The sequence below is a fragment of the Artemia franciscana genome, chromosome 9 (genome assembly GCF_032884065.1).
Source record: "Artemia franciscana chromosome 9, ASM3288406v1, whole genome shotgun sequence".
Lineage (NCBI taxonomy): Eukaryota > Metazoa > Arthropoda > Branchiopoda > Anostraca > Artemiidae > Artemia > Artemia franciscana.
The window spans coordinates 20484859-20502792 of record NC_088871.1 but is presented as its reverse complement, the minus strand read 5'-3'; the positions used below and the strand labels follow the sequence as shown (position 1 = coordinate 20502792).

At 32.2% G+C, this 17934-nt stretch overlaps 1 protein-coding gene across 3 annotated transcripts in view; it reads left to right on the top strand.

The window, feature by feature from the left end:
* LOC136031119 (uncharacterized transporter slc-17.2-like) overlaps window positions 1–17934 on the top strand; it is an 89049-nt gene that overhangs the window by 236 nt on the left and 70879 nt on the right. For 2 of the 3 annotated variants that reach the window (XM_065710435.1, XM_065710433.1), the window contains exon 1: window positions 11196–11353. The exons of the other annotated variant lie outside the window; for it this stretch is intronic. In XM_065710435.1, the coding sequence (XP_065566507.1) occupies window positions 11323–11353 (31 nt within the window). In that variant the 5' untranslated portion in view covers window positions 11196–11322. Of the gene's footprint in view, window positions 1–11195; window positions 11354–17934 lie in introns of those variants that run through there. 3 annotated transcript variants of the gene reach the window in all.

The window sequence follows — 17934 nt, the reverse complement described above, 5'->3', positions numbered from 1 at the left end:
CGTTCTGTCTTTCTTTTTTTTGTATAATTGCTTAATTCTGTCTCCTGAAAAATTCCTTGTGCACACATGCTGTGAAGAATTGTTCTATAAAATTTGAGGGTGATATAAATTTGAGAATGTATATATCCACAAAAATAGTGTTATTTCTCAGTCAAAGGGCGAACAAGCCAGAATGCTTTTATCTTTTATCGCCGTCTGATTCCAACTATGTTTTAAGCGTTAATTATTTTCATAGGTCTAACATTTTTCGAATAAGAAAGCCCATTACTTTGACCGGCCTTGCCTTTAATACCCGTGGCCTTTGCATTCTTAACACTTATGTGCTAAAATATTCGGCTAATTTTAAAATATGTCCGCCAAAAACACAAGTTTTCGTAGGTGGTCCATGGACACAATTTCACACTTCTTAAGTGTTAAAACTCTTAACATATCTTTCTGGTGTCGTTTAGAGACAATCACTATACCTCAAATTACATATCGAAATTTTCCGACGAAACATCCATCAAATATCGGAAACATGTCTGATTAAAAACAAATGATTCTGGAGTATGTCTGATGGTGTGATTTTCATTAAGATTATACGATGTTTAGAGGGGCCTCCTTCCCTTTTTTTTTCGAAAATAAGGCAAATTTTCTCACGTAACTTTTGATGGGTTGGATTAAACCTGATGAAACTTATATATATAAAATAAGCATGAAAATTAAATTCTTTTGATGGATCTATTTGTATCAAAACACCGTTTTTTAGGGTTTTGGTTACTATTGAACCGGGTCACTTTTTACTTTCAGTACGTTACCACAAACTGTTTGAACTGTTTGAACAGAAGCAATTAGAGTTACCTCGATGAGAACACCACAGCAACTAAGTAAAATAGTGCAAAAATTGAAATGAATTTAATTATTCTGTGGCGAAATAATACTCTTATTAGCTGGTCTTGAATCAATTCTTGTTAGTCTAGTAGGTAATCTCATCCCCTGATAAAAAAGAATATAAAGTAAACGTATTAAACATAATAATAGGGTTATTGAAGCTTCACAGTCTTCAGAATTAAATGTGTCTAAAAGTTTCATTTTTTAGCCTTATGCACCTGTTTTGGGAGATATGCTTAAACGGATTTTACCTAATCATAACATTAATACATGTTTTCAATCGGTGAGAACAATAGTTAGATTCCTTAATTCCAGGAAAGATTTTAACCCTTGAGAAATTTAGCTAGCGGGGTGTATAAAATTCCAGTGGGAAGTTTTATATTGGTAGAACTCATCTACAATTTCTTGAAAGATTTATTGAGCATCGTAGTCGATCGAAAAAAATAATTAATCAATTAATCAAGCCTCCCGAACAATTAATCATCCCGATACATTTAATCAAGCCTCCCGGAACTTTTATTTCACTCTGAGTGAAATAAGTAAAACAAGTTTTTTTTTCTAATGAAAGTGAGGAGTGCCATTAAAACTTAAGACGAACAGAAATTGTTCCGTATATAAAGGAGCTGTCCCCTCCTCAACGCCTTGCTCTTTACACTAAAGTTTTTTATTGTTATAAAGAATGGAGCTATGAGAAAGGGTCAAACTTAAGCCTAAAGAGCGAGGCGTTGAGGAGGGGACATCCCCTTTCTTATACGGAATCATTTCTGTACGTTTTAGATTTTAATGGCGCTCCTCCTTACTTTCAGTTAAAAAAAAACTTGTTTCTTTCATTTAATTTTTGAGTGTTTTTTAAATAATGCCAGGAAATCTGGCCCCACCTCCATGGAGAAACCCCCTCACCAGGGAAATAACCTCTAGACAATTTAATCCCGCCGGAAATTTACCCCGGACAATTACTCTTAACCACTTCATGCGTAAAATTGAGACGAGAAAGAGAAAGCAAGACACATAAATGAATTTTCGATCAAAATTCTGTCTAATTCCTGCAGTGTATATTTTCTCCTGACAAGTTAACTCCCTGGAAACTTCCCTCTTTATGGAAAATTCCCCCTTATAAGAACCCCCAACAGAAAATTTGTCCTTCTCCCACTCAAAAATGTATGCATGCATCGCAATAAAAAATCCTATGTGTAAATAATGGGCAAACTTTATTACTTAAAGACCTTTCCCCTGTGGGTGGGGGGGAGATCATGTTATACCCAAAGGCATAGTTATTGGGCCTTTCAAATACGATGAACAAAATAGCTATCTCAAAATTTTAATCGGACGATTTGGGAAAAAGAGGCGTGGGAGGTGGCCTAGTTGCCCTTCAATATTCTGGTCACTTAAAAAGGGCACTAAAACGTTCCATTTACTTTTTAATAAGCCCTCTTCTGATATTCTAGAACCAATACGTCGATACATCACCCCTGGAAAAAAATAAACAAGCATCCGTGATCTTTCTTCTGACAAACAATACAAAAATCCACATTTTGCAGATAGGAGCTTGGAACTTATACAGAAGGGTTCTCTAATGTGCAGAATCTGATGGTGTGATTTTCATTAAGATCGCTTGACTTTTACGGGGCCTTTGCCCTATTTTTAAAAAAAAAAAGAAAATTTTCTCAGGCTTGTAACCTTTGACGGGTAACACTAAACTTAATGAAATTTATATATTTGAAATCAGCATAAGTTTACCAATTATTTTAATATATCTACTCGTATTTCGTTCAAAATGTTTTTTAGAGTTTCGGTTGCTATTGAGCCAGTTCGCTCCTTACTTACTGTTATTTACTTATTCCTTACTTACTTACGTTCGTTACCACGAACTGTTTGAATCGTAATTTTCTCAGATTTTTCTTTTGGTTGTTATTAGATGAGAGAGTTGCCCCCTCCCCAATACCGCACTCTTTGCGCTAAAGAATTCGTTATTTGCAAAAAGCTTATTATTCTAATAAACTGTCCTTGTGGCTCAGGAGTCATTCTTAAATAATTGGAACAAAAAGTCAAACAATAGCGTAAAGAGTGAGGTACTGACAAAGGGGCAACCCCCTCATATACGTAATAATATATGTTCGTTTTAAGCTTTAATGTTGTTCCTTACTTTCAGTTGGAAAAAACTTTTTTTTTCTTTAATAACAACCACAAGCCAAAAACATACAATATCTTTGGTTTATAATCACATAGAAATCATAGTTAAGAAGCTGCTTAGGATAATATTAAATGCTAAGATTGGCCGAAAAACAACATAAACAAGTAATTGTTTATTTCGGCCATTATTTAACAAAGCTTTAGCGTAAAGAGTGAAGTACTGACGAAGGGGCGAAACTCTACATATATGCAGCATGAGGGGGTTGCCCCTTGTCAATACCTCACTCTTTATGTTAAAGTTAAAAGTTTATTCCAATTCTTTAAGAATGCCCCTTGAATTCCAAAGGTGGTTTAATTAGAAGAAATAGCTCTTTTGAAATTACTAAAAATACTTTAGCGTAAATAGACGAGGGGGCGATATTGGCGAGGGGGCGAACCCCCTCATATACGTAATAATTTCTGTTTATTTTAAGTTTTAATGTTGCTCCTTACTTTCAGTTAAAAAAACTTGTTTTTTTAAAACAAATTTACGATTGTTTTTTAAATAATTCTGAGAAATCCAGCCCCCTCCCCTACATGAAGATTCTCTTCCCCCTTGAAAAAATTCCTCTATGGAAAGATCCTCGAAGACACAGTCCTCAAAGACATAGTTATTAGATTTTTCGACTATGTTGAACAAAATAGCTATCTCAAAATTTGATCCGGTGACTCTGGGAAAAAATGAGCGGGGGAGGAGACCTAGTTGCCCTACAATTTTTGGTCACATAAAAAGGACGCTGTAACTTTTAAGTTCCGTTCAAATGAGCCCTCTCGTGACATTCTAAGACCACTGGGTCGACACGATCATCCCTGAAAAAAACAAAAAAAAAAAACAGTAAAAATAAACAATCACACATCCGAGATCTTTATTCTGGCAGAAAATACAGAATTCTACATTTTTGCAAATAGGAGCTTGAAACCTCTACAGTAGGTTTTTTTGATGCGCTGAACCTGATGGTGTGATTTTCGTTAGATTCTGACTTTTAGAGGGGCTTTTCTCCCTTTTTTCGAAAATAAGGCAAATTTTCTCACGAAACTTCTGATGAATTGGATTAAACCTGATGAAACTTATATATTTAAAATAAGCATAATAATCCAATTCTTTTGATGTATCTGTTTGTATCAAAAAACGGTATTTTGGGTTTTGGTTACTATTGAGCCGGGTTGCTCCTTACTTACAGTTCGTTACCACGAACTGTTTGAAACATATTTTCTTTCATCCTGAACATTTTACAATTTCATAAGTTCACGGCTATTTCTAATGATAGGGGTTTTTCTTAGTGCGCGAGAGGCTATGGAAATTAAAAAATATATGTTTGCTAATCTTTCAATAAATAGAGTCACGGGAAATTTTAAATTAGTACCCAATTCATGATAACCTTTTGAAAAATGAACCAATAGTCAATAAGGAAATTAAATTGTAGATAGTCACCAGGGGACAAAATTCCCTTCTTGACCAACAAGAATTGCTTCAAAAATAGCTAATAAGAGGACTATTTTGCAACATAATAATTAAATTCATTTCAATTTTAACACTTTTATTCATCGAGATAACTCTGATAGCTTTTATTCCATGCGTGAATCGGTTGCAACAATTGCATTTTATTTATATCGATGGTGGTTTAATTCGTTTTTAGTTTATTTTAGTTTTTATCTTTGTTTCTTTTGTGCTGAGGACGCCTAGTTTAGCTGAGGACTCACATACAGGTGAGATATAATGCTGTCTTTTCATTGAGTTTTATCTCTCTTTGCTGTTGTTTATAATTTTCAGCATTTTCGTAGCCATCATATATCAGACATCCGTTTACCGTACTATTACTGCCCGAAGTCGTTATTTTTTTGCTTTAAATATCATCTGTAAGTCCTTTCTACTAAATGAATCTTCCTCCGTTTTAAATCATCAAATATTTTCTATATCGTTTCAGTCAACTTAATCACAGTTTTACATATTCTCAAAATATCTGCTTTTCTCTCCGTACCAATCAGTTTATCATTAATTAAATAAAAAATAAGTTTTTTTTAACTGAAAGTAAGGAGCGGCATTAAAACTTGAAACGACAGAAATTATTCCTTACATTAAAGGGACTGTTCCCTCTTCAATACCCTGCTATTTATGCTAAAGTCGTTTTTAGTGTTTTAAAAAGTAAAGTTGTGAGAAAGAGTCGAACTTTAGCGTAAAGAGCGGGGCGTTGAGGAGGGGAGAGCCTTTCATATACGGAATAATTTCTGTTCATTTTAAGTTTTAATGTCGCTCCTTACTTCCAGTTAAAAAAAACTTATTTTTTTTTAAATTTAGTTTCTGAAAGTTTTTGAATTAATGCAGGTTTTGTTTTAGCTCACCGTACATGAATAATTAAAACGAAATTTGCATATTAATTTTAATTTTTTTGGCTAAATGACTTTCTCAAAGTTTTGATCTGATGATTTTAAGAAAAAAGCGGCGGGGAGGGGGCCTAGTTGCCCTCCAATTTTTTGGCTACTTAAAAAGCCCACTAGAACTTATGATTGTATTTACGAACGGTTTTACTAGTTATAAATATACTTAACTTACAAATTAACTTACGTAACGAACTTCTATATTCGTTTATTTTTATTACGTTTATGAAGAGGTTCATCCCCTCGTCAATACCTCGCTCTTTACTCTAGAGTTGGAATTTTGTTCCAATTCTTTAAAAATGACCCCTGAATCACAAAGGCCGTTTAATTGGAAGGAATATCTCTTTTGAAATTACTAAAAATACTTTAGCGTAAAGTGCAAGGTATTGAGGAAGAGGCGAAACCCCCTCAAATATGTAATAAATTCTGTTCGTTTTTAGTTTTAATGCTGCTCCTTACTTTCAGCTGAAAAAACTTGTGTTTCTTATTTAATTTCTCATTGTTGTTTAAATACAACTGGAAAATACAGCGCCCCTCTTTAGGGAAATTCTTTTATACTATGATAAATTCCTCCATGGAGAGATCCTCTCACGTAAACCTCGACCCCTCCCCCACCATCAGAAAAGATAACCCCTGAAAACGTCAGTATATTTCCTCAATAACCAGTACTATATGTAAACAATAGGCAAAGCTTAGAACCTGCAGCCCTTCCCCCGTGGAGTCTATGGGATTAAGTCATGTTCAAAGACATATTTATTACATTGTCGACTATGCTGAACAAAATGATTATTTCAAAAATTTGATCCGGTGAATTTGGTAAAAACAAGATAAGCGTGGGAGGGAGCCTAGTTGCCCTCCAATTTTTTGTCACTGAAAAAGGGCACTATAACTTTTAATTTCTGTTAGAATAAGCCCTCTTGCGACAATCTGGGACCACTGGGTTGATATGATCACCCCGAAAAAAAAAACAATAGAAAAAAAAGGCATAATTGATCTTTCTTCTGGGAAAAAATACAAAATTACACATTTTTATAGATAGATGCTTGAAACCTCTACTATAGGGTTCTCTGATACGCTGTATCTGATGGTGTTATTTTCATTGATATTATATTACTTATAAGTGGTTTTCTCCCTTTTTTCTCAAGTAATGCAAAATTTCTCAGGTTCATAACTTTTGAGGGGTAGGACTTTTTTACAAGTTTTTACAAGTCAATCCTGAATTGTAGCTTTTACTAGCGATTAAATGAAAAAACAAGAGCTAAGAGCTCATATGGCACTTGTGACGAGGCGAGAAGAGCTAAGAGCCAAGAGATCATATGGTATGAGCTCTAACAAAATTCTATGAATCAATAGGTTGATTTAAAAAGGAAAATAAGAGGCTTAATGCCGGTCAGGATTTAAAATAAGAGCTCTGAGTCACGATGTCCTTCTAAATATCAAAATTCATTAAGATCCGATCACCCACTTGTAAGTTATAAATACCTAATTTTTTCTAATTTTTCCTCTCCCTTTAGCCCCCCAGATGGTCGAATCTGGGAAAACGACTTTATCAAGTCAAATTGTGCAGCTCCCTGACACGCCTATCAATTTTCATCGTCCTAGCACGCCCAGAAGCACCAAACTCGCCAAATCACTGAACCCCTCCCCCCAACTCCCCCAAAGAGAGCGAATCCAGTACGATTCTGTCAATCAAGCACATTTGTTTATTCTATCCACCAAGCTTCATCCCGATTCCTACACTCCAAGTGTTTTTCTAAGATTTCCCCCTCCAACTCCCCCCAATGTCAAACGATCTGGTCTGGATTTGAAATAAGAGCTCTGAGACATGAATTCTTTCTAAAAATCAAATTTCATTAAGATCCGATCATCTATTCGTAAGATAAAAATACCCCAATTTTCACATTTTCCAAGAATTCCGGTTTCCCCCTCTAACTCCCCCCAACGTCACAGGATCTGGTCGGAATTTATAAAAAATAAGCTTCATCCCGATTCCTACACTCCAAGTGTTTTTCCAAGATTTCCCCCTCCAACTCCCCCCAATGTCAAACGATCTGGTCTGGATTTGAAATAAGAGCTCTGAGACATGAATTCTTTCTAAAAATCAAATTTCCTTAAGATCCGATCATCTATTCGTAAGATAAAAATACCCCAATTTTCACATTTTCCAAGAATTCCGGTTTCCCCCTCTAACTCCCCCCAACGTCACAGGATCTGGTTGGAATTTTAAAATAAGAACTTTAAAGCACAAGATCCTTCTAAATATCAAATTTCATTAAAATCTGGTCACCCTTTCGTAAGTTACAAATACCTCAATTTTCAATATTACCCCTCCCCCCTCCAATTCCACCAAATAAGAGATCTGAGTTACGAGGTCCTTCTAAAGTTTCATGAAGATCCGATCACTCCTTCGTAAGTTAAAAATACGTCATTTTTTCTTATTTTTTCAGAATTAACCCCCCCCCCAATAAGTCGGATCCGTTCTAATTATGTAAATCACGTATGTAAGACTTCTGCTTATTTTCCCCACCAAGTTTCATCCCGATCCCTCCAATCTAAGCGTTTTCCATGATTTTAGGTTCCTCCACCCCAAGCTTCCCCCAACGTCACCAGATCCAGTCAGGATTTAAAATAAGAGCTTTGAGACACGATATCCTTCTAAATATCAAATTTCATTGAGATTCGAAAACCCGTTCGTAAGTTAAAAATACCTCTTTTTTCTAATTTTTCAGAGTTAACCCCTCCCCCAACTACCCCAAAGAGAGCGGATCCGTTCCGGTAATGACAATCATGTATCTAGCACTTGTGTTTATTTTTCCCACCAAGTTTCATCCCGATCCCTCCACTCTAAGTGTTTTCAAAGATTTTAGGTTTACCCCCCTCCAACCCCCCCCCCCCTAATGTCATCAGATCCGGTTGGGATTTAAAATAAGAGGTCTGAGACACAATATCATTCCAAACATCAAATTTCATTAAGATCCCATCACCCATTCATAAGTTAAAAATACTTCATTTTTTCTATTTTTCCAGATTAACCGGCCCGCCACTCCCCCCCCCCCAGATGGTCAAATTGGGAAAAGGACTATTTCTAATTTAAGCTGGTCCCGTCCCTGATATGCCTGCCAAATTTCATCGTCCTAGCTTACCTGGAAGTGCCTAAAGTAGCAAAACCGGGACCGACAGACAGACAGACCGACAGAATTGGCGATTGCTATATGTCACTTGGTTAATACCAAGTGCCATAAAAACAAGTTTTTTTTAATGAAAGTAAGGAGCGACATTAAAACTTAAAACGAACAGAAATTACTCCTTATATGAAAGAGGCTTTTCCTCCTTAACGCCTCACTCTTCACGCTAAAGTTTGACTCTTTCTTTTAGCTCCACTTTTTAAAACAGTAAAAAATTTTAGCGTAAAGAGCGAGGCGTTGAGGGGGAAAAGCGTCTTTCATATATGGAGTAACTTCTGTTCGTTTTAAGTTTTAATTTCGCTCCTTACTTTCATTAAAAAAACAACTTTTTTTTAATTTAATTTCTGGACGCTTTTGAATTAATGCATGTTTTGATCTTGGCTCTCCGTACATAAATAATTAAAACGAAATTTGTATATTAATTTTTTTTTGCTAAATGGCTTTCTCATACTTTTATTCGGAAGATTTTGAGAAGAAAATGAGTGAAGGAGGAGGCCTAGCTGCCCTTCAATTTTTTGATTACTTAAAAAGGCAGCTAGAACTTTTATTTTTTTACGAACGTTTTCATTAGTAAAAAATATACGTAACTTACGAATTAACTTAAGTAACGAACTTCTTTTATCGTATATTTTTATTGTGTATATGAGGGGGTTCACCTCTCGTCGATACCTTGCTCTTTACACTACAGCTTAAATTTTGTCTCAGTTCCTTAAGAATGACCCCTGAATCACAAAGCCATAGAATAAATAGTTGAAATTCTAAAAATACTTCAGCGTAATTTTAGAGCGAGGTATTACGAGGAGGTAGACCCCTCATATGCGCAATAATTTCTGTTTGTTTTAAGTTTTAATGCTGCATCCCACTTTGAGTAGAAAAAACTTTTCATATTTATTTTTTCATTGGTTTTTTAAATAATGCTAGAAAATCCTGCGCCTCCTTCATTGAAAGTATCTTCCCCCATGAGAAGTTTCTCCATGGAAAAATCCTCCCACGTAACCCCCCCTCAACTCTCCCCCCAAACCAAAAAAAAATACCCCTGAAAACGTCTGTACACTTCGCAGTAACCATTACTATATGTAAATACAGGTCAAAGTTTATAACCTGCAGCCCCTCCCACGGGGACTGCGGGGGAGTAAGTCGTCCCCAAAGACTTAGCTATTAGATTTTTCGACTATGGTGAATAAAATGGCTATCTCAGAATTTTGATCGGGTGACTTTGGGGGAAAATGAGCGTGGGAGGGGGCCTATATGCCCTCCAATTTTTTTGTCACTTAAAAAGAGCACTAGAACTTTCAATTTCTGTTAGAATTAGCCCTCCCGCGACATTCTAGGACCACTGAATCGATACGATCACCCCTGAAAAAAAACAAAAACAAATAAACACACATCCGTGATTTGTCTTCTGGCAAAAAATGCGAAATTCCACGTTTTTGTAAATAGGAGCTTGACACTTCTACAATATGGTTCTCTTATACGCTGAATCTGATGGGGTGATTTTCGTTACGATTGTATGACTTTTAGGGGTGTTTCCCCCCTATTTTCTAAAATGAGGCAAATTTTCTCAGGCTCGTAACTTTTGATGGATAAGACTAATCGTGATAAAACTTATATATTTAAAATCAGCATTAAAATGCAATTCTTTTGATGTAACTATTGGTATCAAATTTCCATTTTTTTGAGTTTCGGTTACTATTGAGCCGGGTCGCTCCTTACTACAGTTCGTTACCACGAACTGTTTGATATTTCAGAGACTAAAATAATGTTTGAGAAGTAATGTTCAAGGCTATCGCGATTTCTGAACTCCACAACCTTTTTCGTACATATGTCTTATAGCCACTACACTCAAGAAGTGAAGTGAGGTTTATCATAATGAAAAATACCAAAGATGAAAATATAATGATTTAGTAACAAAATTACAGAAACTACAACAATTATGGAAGGGGGGTTGCCCAGACTGCATTATATAAATTACGTAATCTCAAATAACCTAATAAAAATGCCAACTAAAAATTTAATTAAAATATAGCTACAATGTAGTTTCCCACTGAGCCGAAGCTAATTGTCTGGTATAAAGACCTTGAAAACCGATTATTGTTTCATGTTTATGATATAAATTCACTGAGAGTGGTTGCTATAAGACACAAGTACCCCTTTTTTCATTTCGTCACCCTGTGGTGGCACGCTGGATTAATCTCCGATTGCCATTACAGAACAGGGGCTCGGTCCCAGCAGCCATGGGGACGGGAATTGCATGGGCATTATGCATTCTCTAAATAATCAAACAAGAAGAATTTTTTTTTTGTCAGATCATTGAAAAATCCGAACACATAGACACGGTTGCTACCTGCGATATTTCTTGAAACTAAAATAATATTTGGCAAATATGCAAACAATGTTCTTTCCTCGTTTTTAAAAATACTACAACTTTTTTCTTCTTTTTTTTTATCAATACATTGGAAGACTCAATGGTTCAGTTGCCTTGGATTATATTGCTCCCACACAACGTGAAAATTGAACAATTGGCACTTCATTAATGCGTAGAGTGCCCAGTGATGTGCAATCATTATTCTATCTCATAAATAAATATGTTTAAACGGACATATTAGATAAACACGCGACGACAAGAGCTTGTCTATTATTTATCTAATCATACTCCTAAAATTCTGTTTAAAAAGTAAAATATTTTTTCTATTAGATCTGAAAACTGAAGCCGTAAATAGGAATGACTGTGAAGGAATTTGAACCTAAGAAGCGTAAGTTTTTTTTTCTACTGTCAATTGGCTTTCCAAGCTTAGTTACATTATTTCATACTTATACTTGCCAGTTAATAAAGTAACCGAGGATTTAAATGCTGTTCTAAGCGAGTCAAATTTAGGCTGACAAGTTTTTGCAGGGTTGTGTTCAGAAATCCCAGAGGCCAACTAATACTGTTTCTGAATGAATAAAATACTCTGTTTCAAAATGAATAAATACTCAGCTAATGCTCGTATAATAAAAGCAATATCAATTTTATCTCAACGGTATATATATATATATATATATATATATATATAAAAACTAGATAGCGATATAAATTGGGAACCGGTTTGTAATTGTAAGCAACTTGGCCCATTTGTAAATCCTACTTACAAACATGTTATAACAGGGGACTTGTCAATAATAAAGCAAGATGATCTTAAAATTATAATGAATAAAGGGGCTAATTTCCGTCTTTCTCATCATCTGAAACCATCGAGTGTTCTTGATGGCTTGGAAAATGATTTTGATTTATTTATTGATAAGTGGTGTAAGAAAGAGAATAAAAATAAAGAGAGTTTTCAAAGGTGGAAAAATTTAATTATTAGTATATATTTTATATACTAATTAGTATATTTATATATTTATATACTTATTAGTATATATTTTAACTTACAAAATAGTAACACTAAATCATTATTTTATAATGCGAAGATTAAACAAGCAATTGCTAATCTAAAGAATGAATTTGTAATTGTGCCAGTGGATAAAGCTAATAATAATTTTGCCATAATTTGTCAGAAGCTGTATTGTGATATCTTAAAAAGGGAGTTATGCACAACTAATGTTTATGAAAAGGTAAATATAGAGGATGAGAATTTAATTGAAAAGACTGAAGAAATACTTTTTAAAAATTTTAATATTAAAATAAATGACAATGATAAAAAGTTCCCTTTCCTATATTGGAATGTAAAACTTCATAAGAATCCCCCTAAACCACGGTTTATTGCTGGAGCAGCTAAATGTCCAACCCGCATTGCTGCTACTGACCTCTCTTTAATTTTAAAGGAAATTGTAAATAAACTTAAAACCTATTGTTCTGGTATTAAAAAATTTTTGAATTTTAATCCATATTGGAGTGTTAATAATTCACTGCAGGTGATAGATTCTTTAACAATGGTTTCAGCTAAAAGAATTGAGTCTTTCGATTTTGCGACAATGTATACTAATTTATCACTTAATTTAGTGTTTGATAATTTAAAAACTGTTATGAGGAAATCTTTCCTCTTATCTAGTAAAAGGTTCTTAAAAATAGACAGTTATAATAAAAAAGCCATATGGACAAACTGCTTTAATACTACAGTTAACTTGAGATGTTACAGCTTGGATATGATTTTTGAGTTATTGGAATTTGTTTTATACAATACTTATATAAGATTTGGGGGTGATTTGTACAAGCAAATTATGGGAATTCCCATGGGGGGGAATGCCAGCCCATTTATAGCTGACTTGTTTTTAAGTCAACTAGAATATAAATATATGATGGATAAGAATAATCCAATTAATTTAAAACATGCTTTGTCAAATAATAAAAGATATTTAGATGATATTTTGGTCTTAAATTGTAAGGATTTCATTGATATTTCTAAAAATATATATCCATCAGAGCTTATTCTTGAGCCTAGTCATGGCGCTGGTCATGAAGATCATTTCTTAGATTTAAATATTAATATTTGTGATAATAATAAATTAAGTTTTAAAATGTATAATAAAACGGATGATTTTGATTTTGAAGTGATTAGTTTCCCATTCCCTGAAAGTAATATACACTCAAATATCACATATTCAGCGTTTTTCTCACAGTTACTTCGTTATGCAAGGATTTGTAGTAATTATATTGATTTTAAAAATAGATGTAAAATCTTAAGCCAAAAATTGATATCAAGAGGTTTTTCTGCAAATAAATTAACTTGGCAATTTAAAAAATTTAGTTTTCACGAACTTTTAAATAAATATCAAAAGAATTATCTAGAAATACTTAAAGAAATTTTTAACTAATTTCGGAGGTTCGAGAAATGTTGTCAGAGCGCCATTTATTTTGAATTGTGTTTCTAATTGAGCGGATTTTTTTTTAAAAATTAGCCACATGGTAAAGATGAATTCTATAATTGTTTAGTTCATTCAGGTTTTTTGCAATGTGTTAATATTTGTGATTTGGTAAAATTTATAATATTTAGTTTACCTATTGTTGCTAAAGGGAGGGATATATTAACAAGATAAGCTTGTTTTGGTTTTACTTGGTTGTTTTACATTTGCTGTTTTTTTTTTTTCATAGGCATGTATTTTGGGGGTGATACCTGACGCGGGGATGCCATGGATATTCTGTGGTAGCCACAACACTGTGCTGGGTAGAGAATTTAGAGTGGCGAAACCCTATATAGGCCAGTGTATTCTCCTTATGAGCCCTTATGTTGGGTGTTGCCTCTGAATTATTTGTCTATATTATTTTTTCTATTGTTCGGTAAATGACGACTTATACTTATTGACGACATGACTGCCTGTCCATGGATTATTCTTTATGGTTGATTGTGTGTGGCTATGCTGTTTGACCTATGTGATTGTATGGATGAGTAGGGTTAAGGCCTCATTCAAGTGCTGGTCTATATTAATCACTAATTTAGGAAAACAGTCTTCCTTTTCTCCTTCTGTCTTTTTTTTTTTTTTTTTTTTTTTTTTTTTTTTTGTGTTTGTGCTGTAGCATTGGTGATTTCTCTTTTCATGATATATATATATATATATATATATATATATATATATATATATATATATATATATATATATATACTAGCTGTTGGGGTGGCGCTTCGCGCCACCCCAACACCTAGTTGGTGGGGGCGCTTCGCGCCCCCCCCCAAGCCCCCCCGCGCGCGTAAGTCGTTACGCGCCATAATAGTTACGCGCCATTGTAGTTGTGTCCCTATGTCCCACCTGTGAATATAGATAGATATATATATATATGGTTTTAACTACGTAAAACTTGCGAATATACAACATTCTTTGCTGTCCCATTGTCTTTGCATATAAATAGATTGTCAGGTTTACCGACTCTTGAACATGCAACATATAATGGTCCATGGGAAAACAATCTGTATTCAGATCTATACCTCATGATTCTAATGATTGCCCTTGAGCTTTGTTGATGGTGATTGCTAATCGACCATTCCCTGTCCCGGTGTCCCGGTCGTCATTTACATCCCCCTGTTTCCTCCGGTGTCCCCGTTGTAGTTGTGTCCCTGTGTCCCGGTCGTCATTTATATTCCCTGTGTCCCGGTCGTCATTTGTATCCCGTTGTCCCAGTCTGTATATACATTCGTTTTTTAGTTTTGTTTTTCTCCTTTATTTTTTTCCTTTTTTTTTCTTTTTTAGCTTATTTAGATTTTTAGATTTTTTAGTTTTTTATTAGTTTTTAGTTTTTTTTTCTTTTTAGTTTTTTTGTCCCGGTCGTCATTTATATCCCCCTGTTTCCCCCGGTGTCCCCGTTGTAGTTGTGTCCCTGTGTCCCGGTCGTCATTTATATTCCCTGTGTCCCGGTCGTCATTTGTATCCCGGTGTACCGGTCTGTATATACATTCGTTTTTTAGTTTTGTTTTTCTCCTTTATTTTTTTCCTTTTTTTTTCTTTTTTAGTTTATTTAGATTTTTAGATTTTTTAGTTTTTTTATTAGTTTTTAGGTTTTTTTTTCTTTTTAGTTTTTTTGTAGTTTTTACCTTCTTTTTAGTTTTGTTAATTTTTTTTTTACTTATGTCCTGGTCGTCATTTATACTCCCTATGTCCCGGTGCTTTGTTGATTGCTAATCGAACATTCCTTTTGTCCTGGTCGCTTTCTCTTTGAGTGTCGTCATTTATTTTTTTCTTTTTTAGTTCTTTTAGTTTTTACCTTTTTTAGTTTTTTTTAGTTTTTTAGATGAAAATTTTTTTTAGTTTTTTCCTTTTTTTCTTTTTAGTTTTTATTGGTTTTTACCTTTATGTTAGCTTATTTTTCAGTTTTTTCCTTTTTTTTTAGTTTTTTTTTATTTTTTATTTTTTTTAGTTTTTTACCTTTTTTTAGTTTTTTTAGTTTTTTTAGTTTTTTAGCTTTTTTACTTTTTTTATTAGTTTTTAGTTTTTTTTGTAGTTTTTGCCTTTTTTTAGTTTTTTCAGTTTTTTTTTTAGTTTTTTATTGGTTTTTACCTTTATTTTAGCTTATTTTTCAGTTTTTTCCTTTTTTTTAGTTTTTTTTAGTTTTTAGTTTTTTTAGTTTTTTACCTTTTTTTAGTTTTTTAGTTTTTTTAGTTTTTTAGCTTTTTTATTTTTTTTATTAGTTTTTAGTTTTTTTTGTAGTTTTTGCCTTTTTTTTAGATTTTTTAGTTTTTTAGATTTTTTATTAGTTTTTAGTTTTTTTTGTAGTTTTTGCCTTTTTTTAGTTTGACAACTTATTTTTATATATATAGATAGTTTTTTTTTTTTACTTATGTCCTGGTCGTCATTTATACTCCCTGTGTCCCGGTGCTTTGTTGATTGCTAATCGAACATTCCTTTTGTCCTGGTCGCTTTCTCTTTGAGTGTCGTCATTTATTAGTTTTTTCCTTTTTTTCTTTTTAGTTTTTTATTGGTTTTTACCTTTATTTTAGCTTATTTTTCAGTTTTTTCCTTTTTTTTAGTTTTTTTTTATTTTTTATTTTTTTTAGTTTTTTACCTTTTTTTAGTTTTTTTAGTTTTTTTAGTTTTTTAGCTTTTTTACTTTTATTATTAGTTTTTAGTTTTTTTTTGTAGTTTTTGCCTTTTTTTAGTTTTTTCAGTTTTTTTTTTAGTTTTTTATTGGTTTTTACCTTTATAGTTTTTTTAGTTTTTTAGCTTTTTTATTTTTTTTATTAGTTTTTAGTTTTTTTGTAGTTTTTGCCTTTTTTTAGTTTTTTCAGTTTTGACGTCACCTGATCCAGTTTTTTCAGGTGACGTCACCTGACCCATCCACACATCCACAGACAGACAACTTATTTTTATATATATAGATATATATATATACAAATATATATACAAATATAAATATAATATATATTCTTTTTTCTCTGCTTGGATTCAATTTGCTTTACGAGTCAGCCTTTTCAGTCTGATGCATGCTATGATGGTAAAATTTAGGTTAGGTTATGTTAATCTAGGTTAGGTTAAGTTGCGTTAAATTTGATTCTAAATACTAGAAATGGGTATATATATATATATATATATATATATATATATATATATATATATATATATATATATATATATATATATATATATATCTATCTATATATATAAAAATAAGTTGTCTGTCTGTCTGTGGATGGATCAGGTGACGTCACCTGAAAAAACTGGATCAGGTGACGTCAAAACTGAAAAAACTAAAAAAAGGCAAAAACTACAAAAAAAACTAAAAACTAATAAAAAAAATAAAAAAGCTAAAAAACTAAAAAAACTAAAAAAAGGCAAAAACTACAAAAAAAACTAAAAACTAATAAAAAAGCTAAAAAACTAAAAAAACTAAAAAAAGGCAAAAACTACAAAAAAAACTAAAAACTAATAAAAAAATAAAAAAGCTAAAAAACTAAAAAAACTAAAAAAACTAAAAAAACTAAAAAAACTAAAAAAAGGTAAAAAACTAAAAAAACTAAAAACTAAAAAAAACTAAAAAAAAAGGAAAAAACTGAAAAATAAGCTAAAATAAAGGTAAAAACCAATAAAAAACTAAAAAAAAAAACTGAAAAAACTAAAAAAAGGCAAAAACTACAAAAAAAAACTAAAAACTAATAAAAAAAGTAAAAAAGCTAAAAAACTAAAAAAACTAAAAAAACTAAAAAAAGGTAAAAAACTAAAAAAAATAAAAAATAAAAAAAAAATAAAAAAAAGGAAAAAACTGAAAAATAAGCTAAAATAAAGGTAAAAACCAATAAAAAACTAAAAAGAAAAAAAGGAAAAAACTAAAAAAAAATTTCATCTAAAAAACTAAAAAAAACTAAAAAAGGTAAAAACTAAAAGAACTAAAAAAGAAAAAAATAAATGACGAAACTCAAAGAGAAAGCGACCAGGACAAAAGGAATGTTCGATTAGCAATCAACAAAGCACCGGGACACAGGGAGTATAAATGACGACCAGGACATAAGTAAAAAAAAAAAAACTATCTATATATATAAAAATAAGTTGTCTGTGGATCTGTGGATCGTGGATCAGGTGACGTCACCTGATAAAAAAGCTAAAAAACTAAAAAAACTAAAAAAACTAAAAAAAGGTAAAAAACTAAAAAAACTAAAAACTAAAAAAAACTAAAAAAAAGGAAAAAACTGAAAAATAAGCTAAAATAAAGGTAAAAACCAATAAAAAACTAAAAAAAAAACTGAAAAAACTAAAAAAAGGCAAAAACTACAAAAAAACTAAAAACTAATAAAAAAAGTAAAAAAGCTAAAAAACTAAAAAAACTAAAAAAACTAAAAAAAGGTAAAAAACTAAAAAAAATAAAAAACAAAAAAAAACTAAAAAAAAAGGAAAAAACTGAAAAATAAGCTAACATAAAGGTAAAAACCAATAA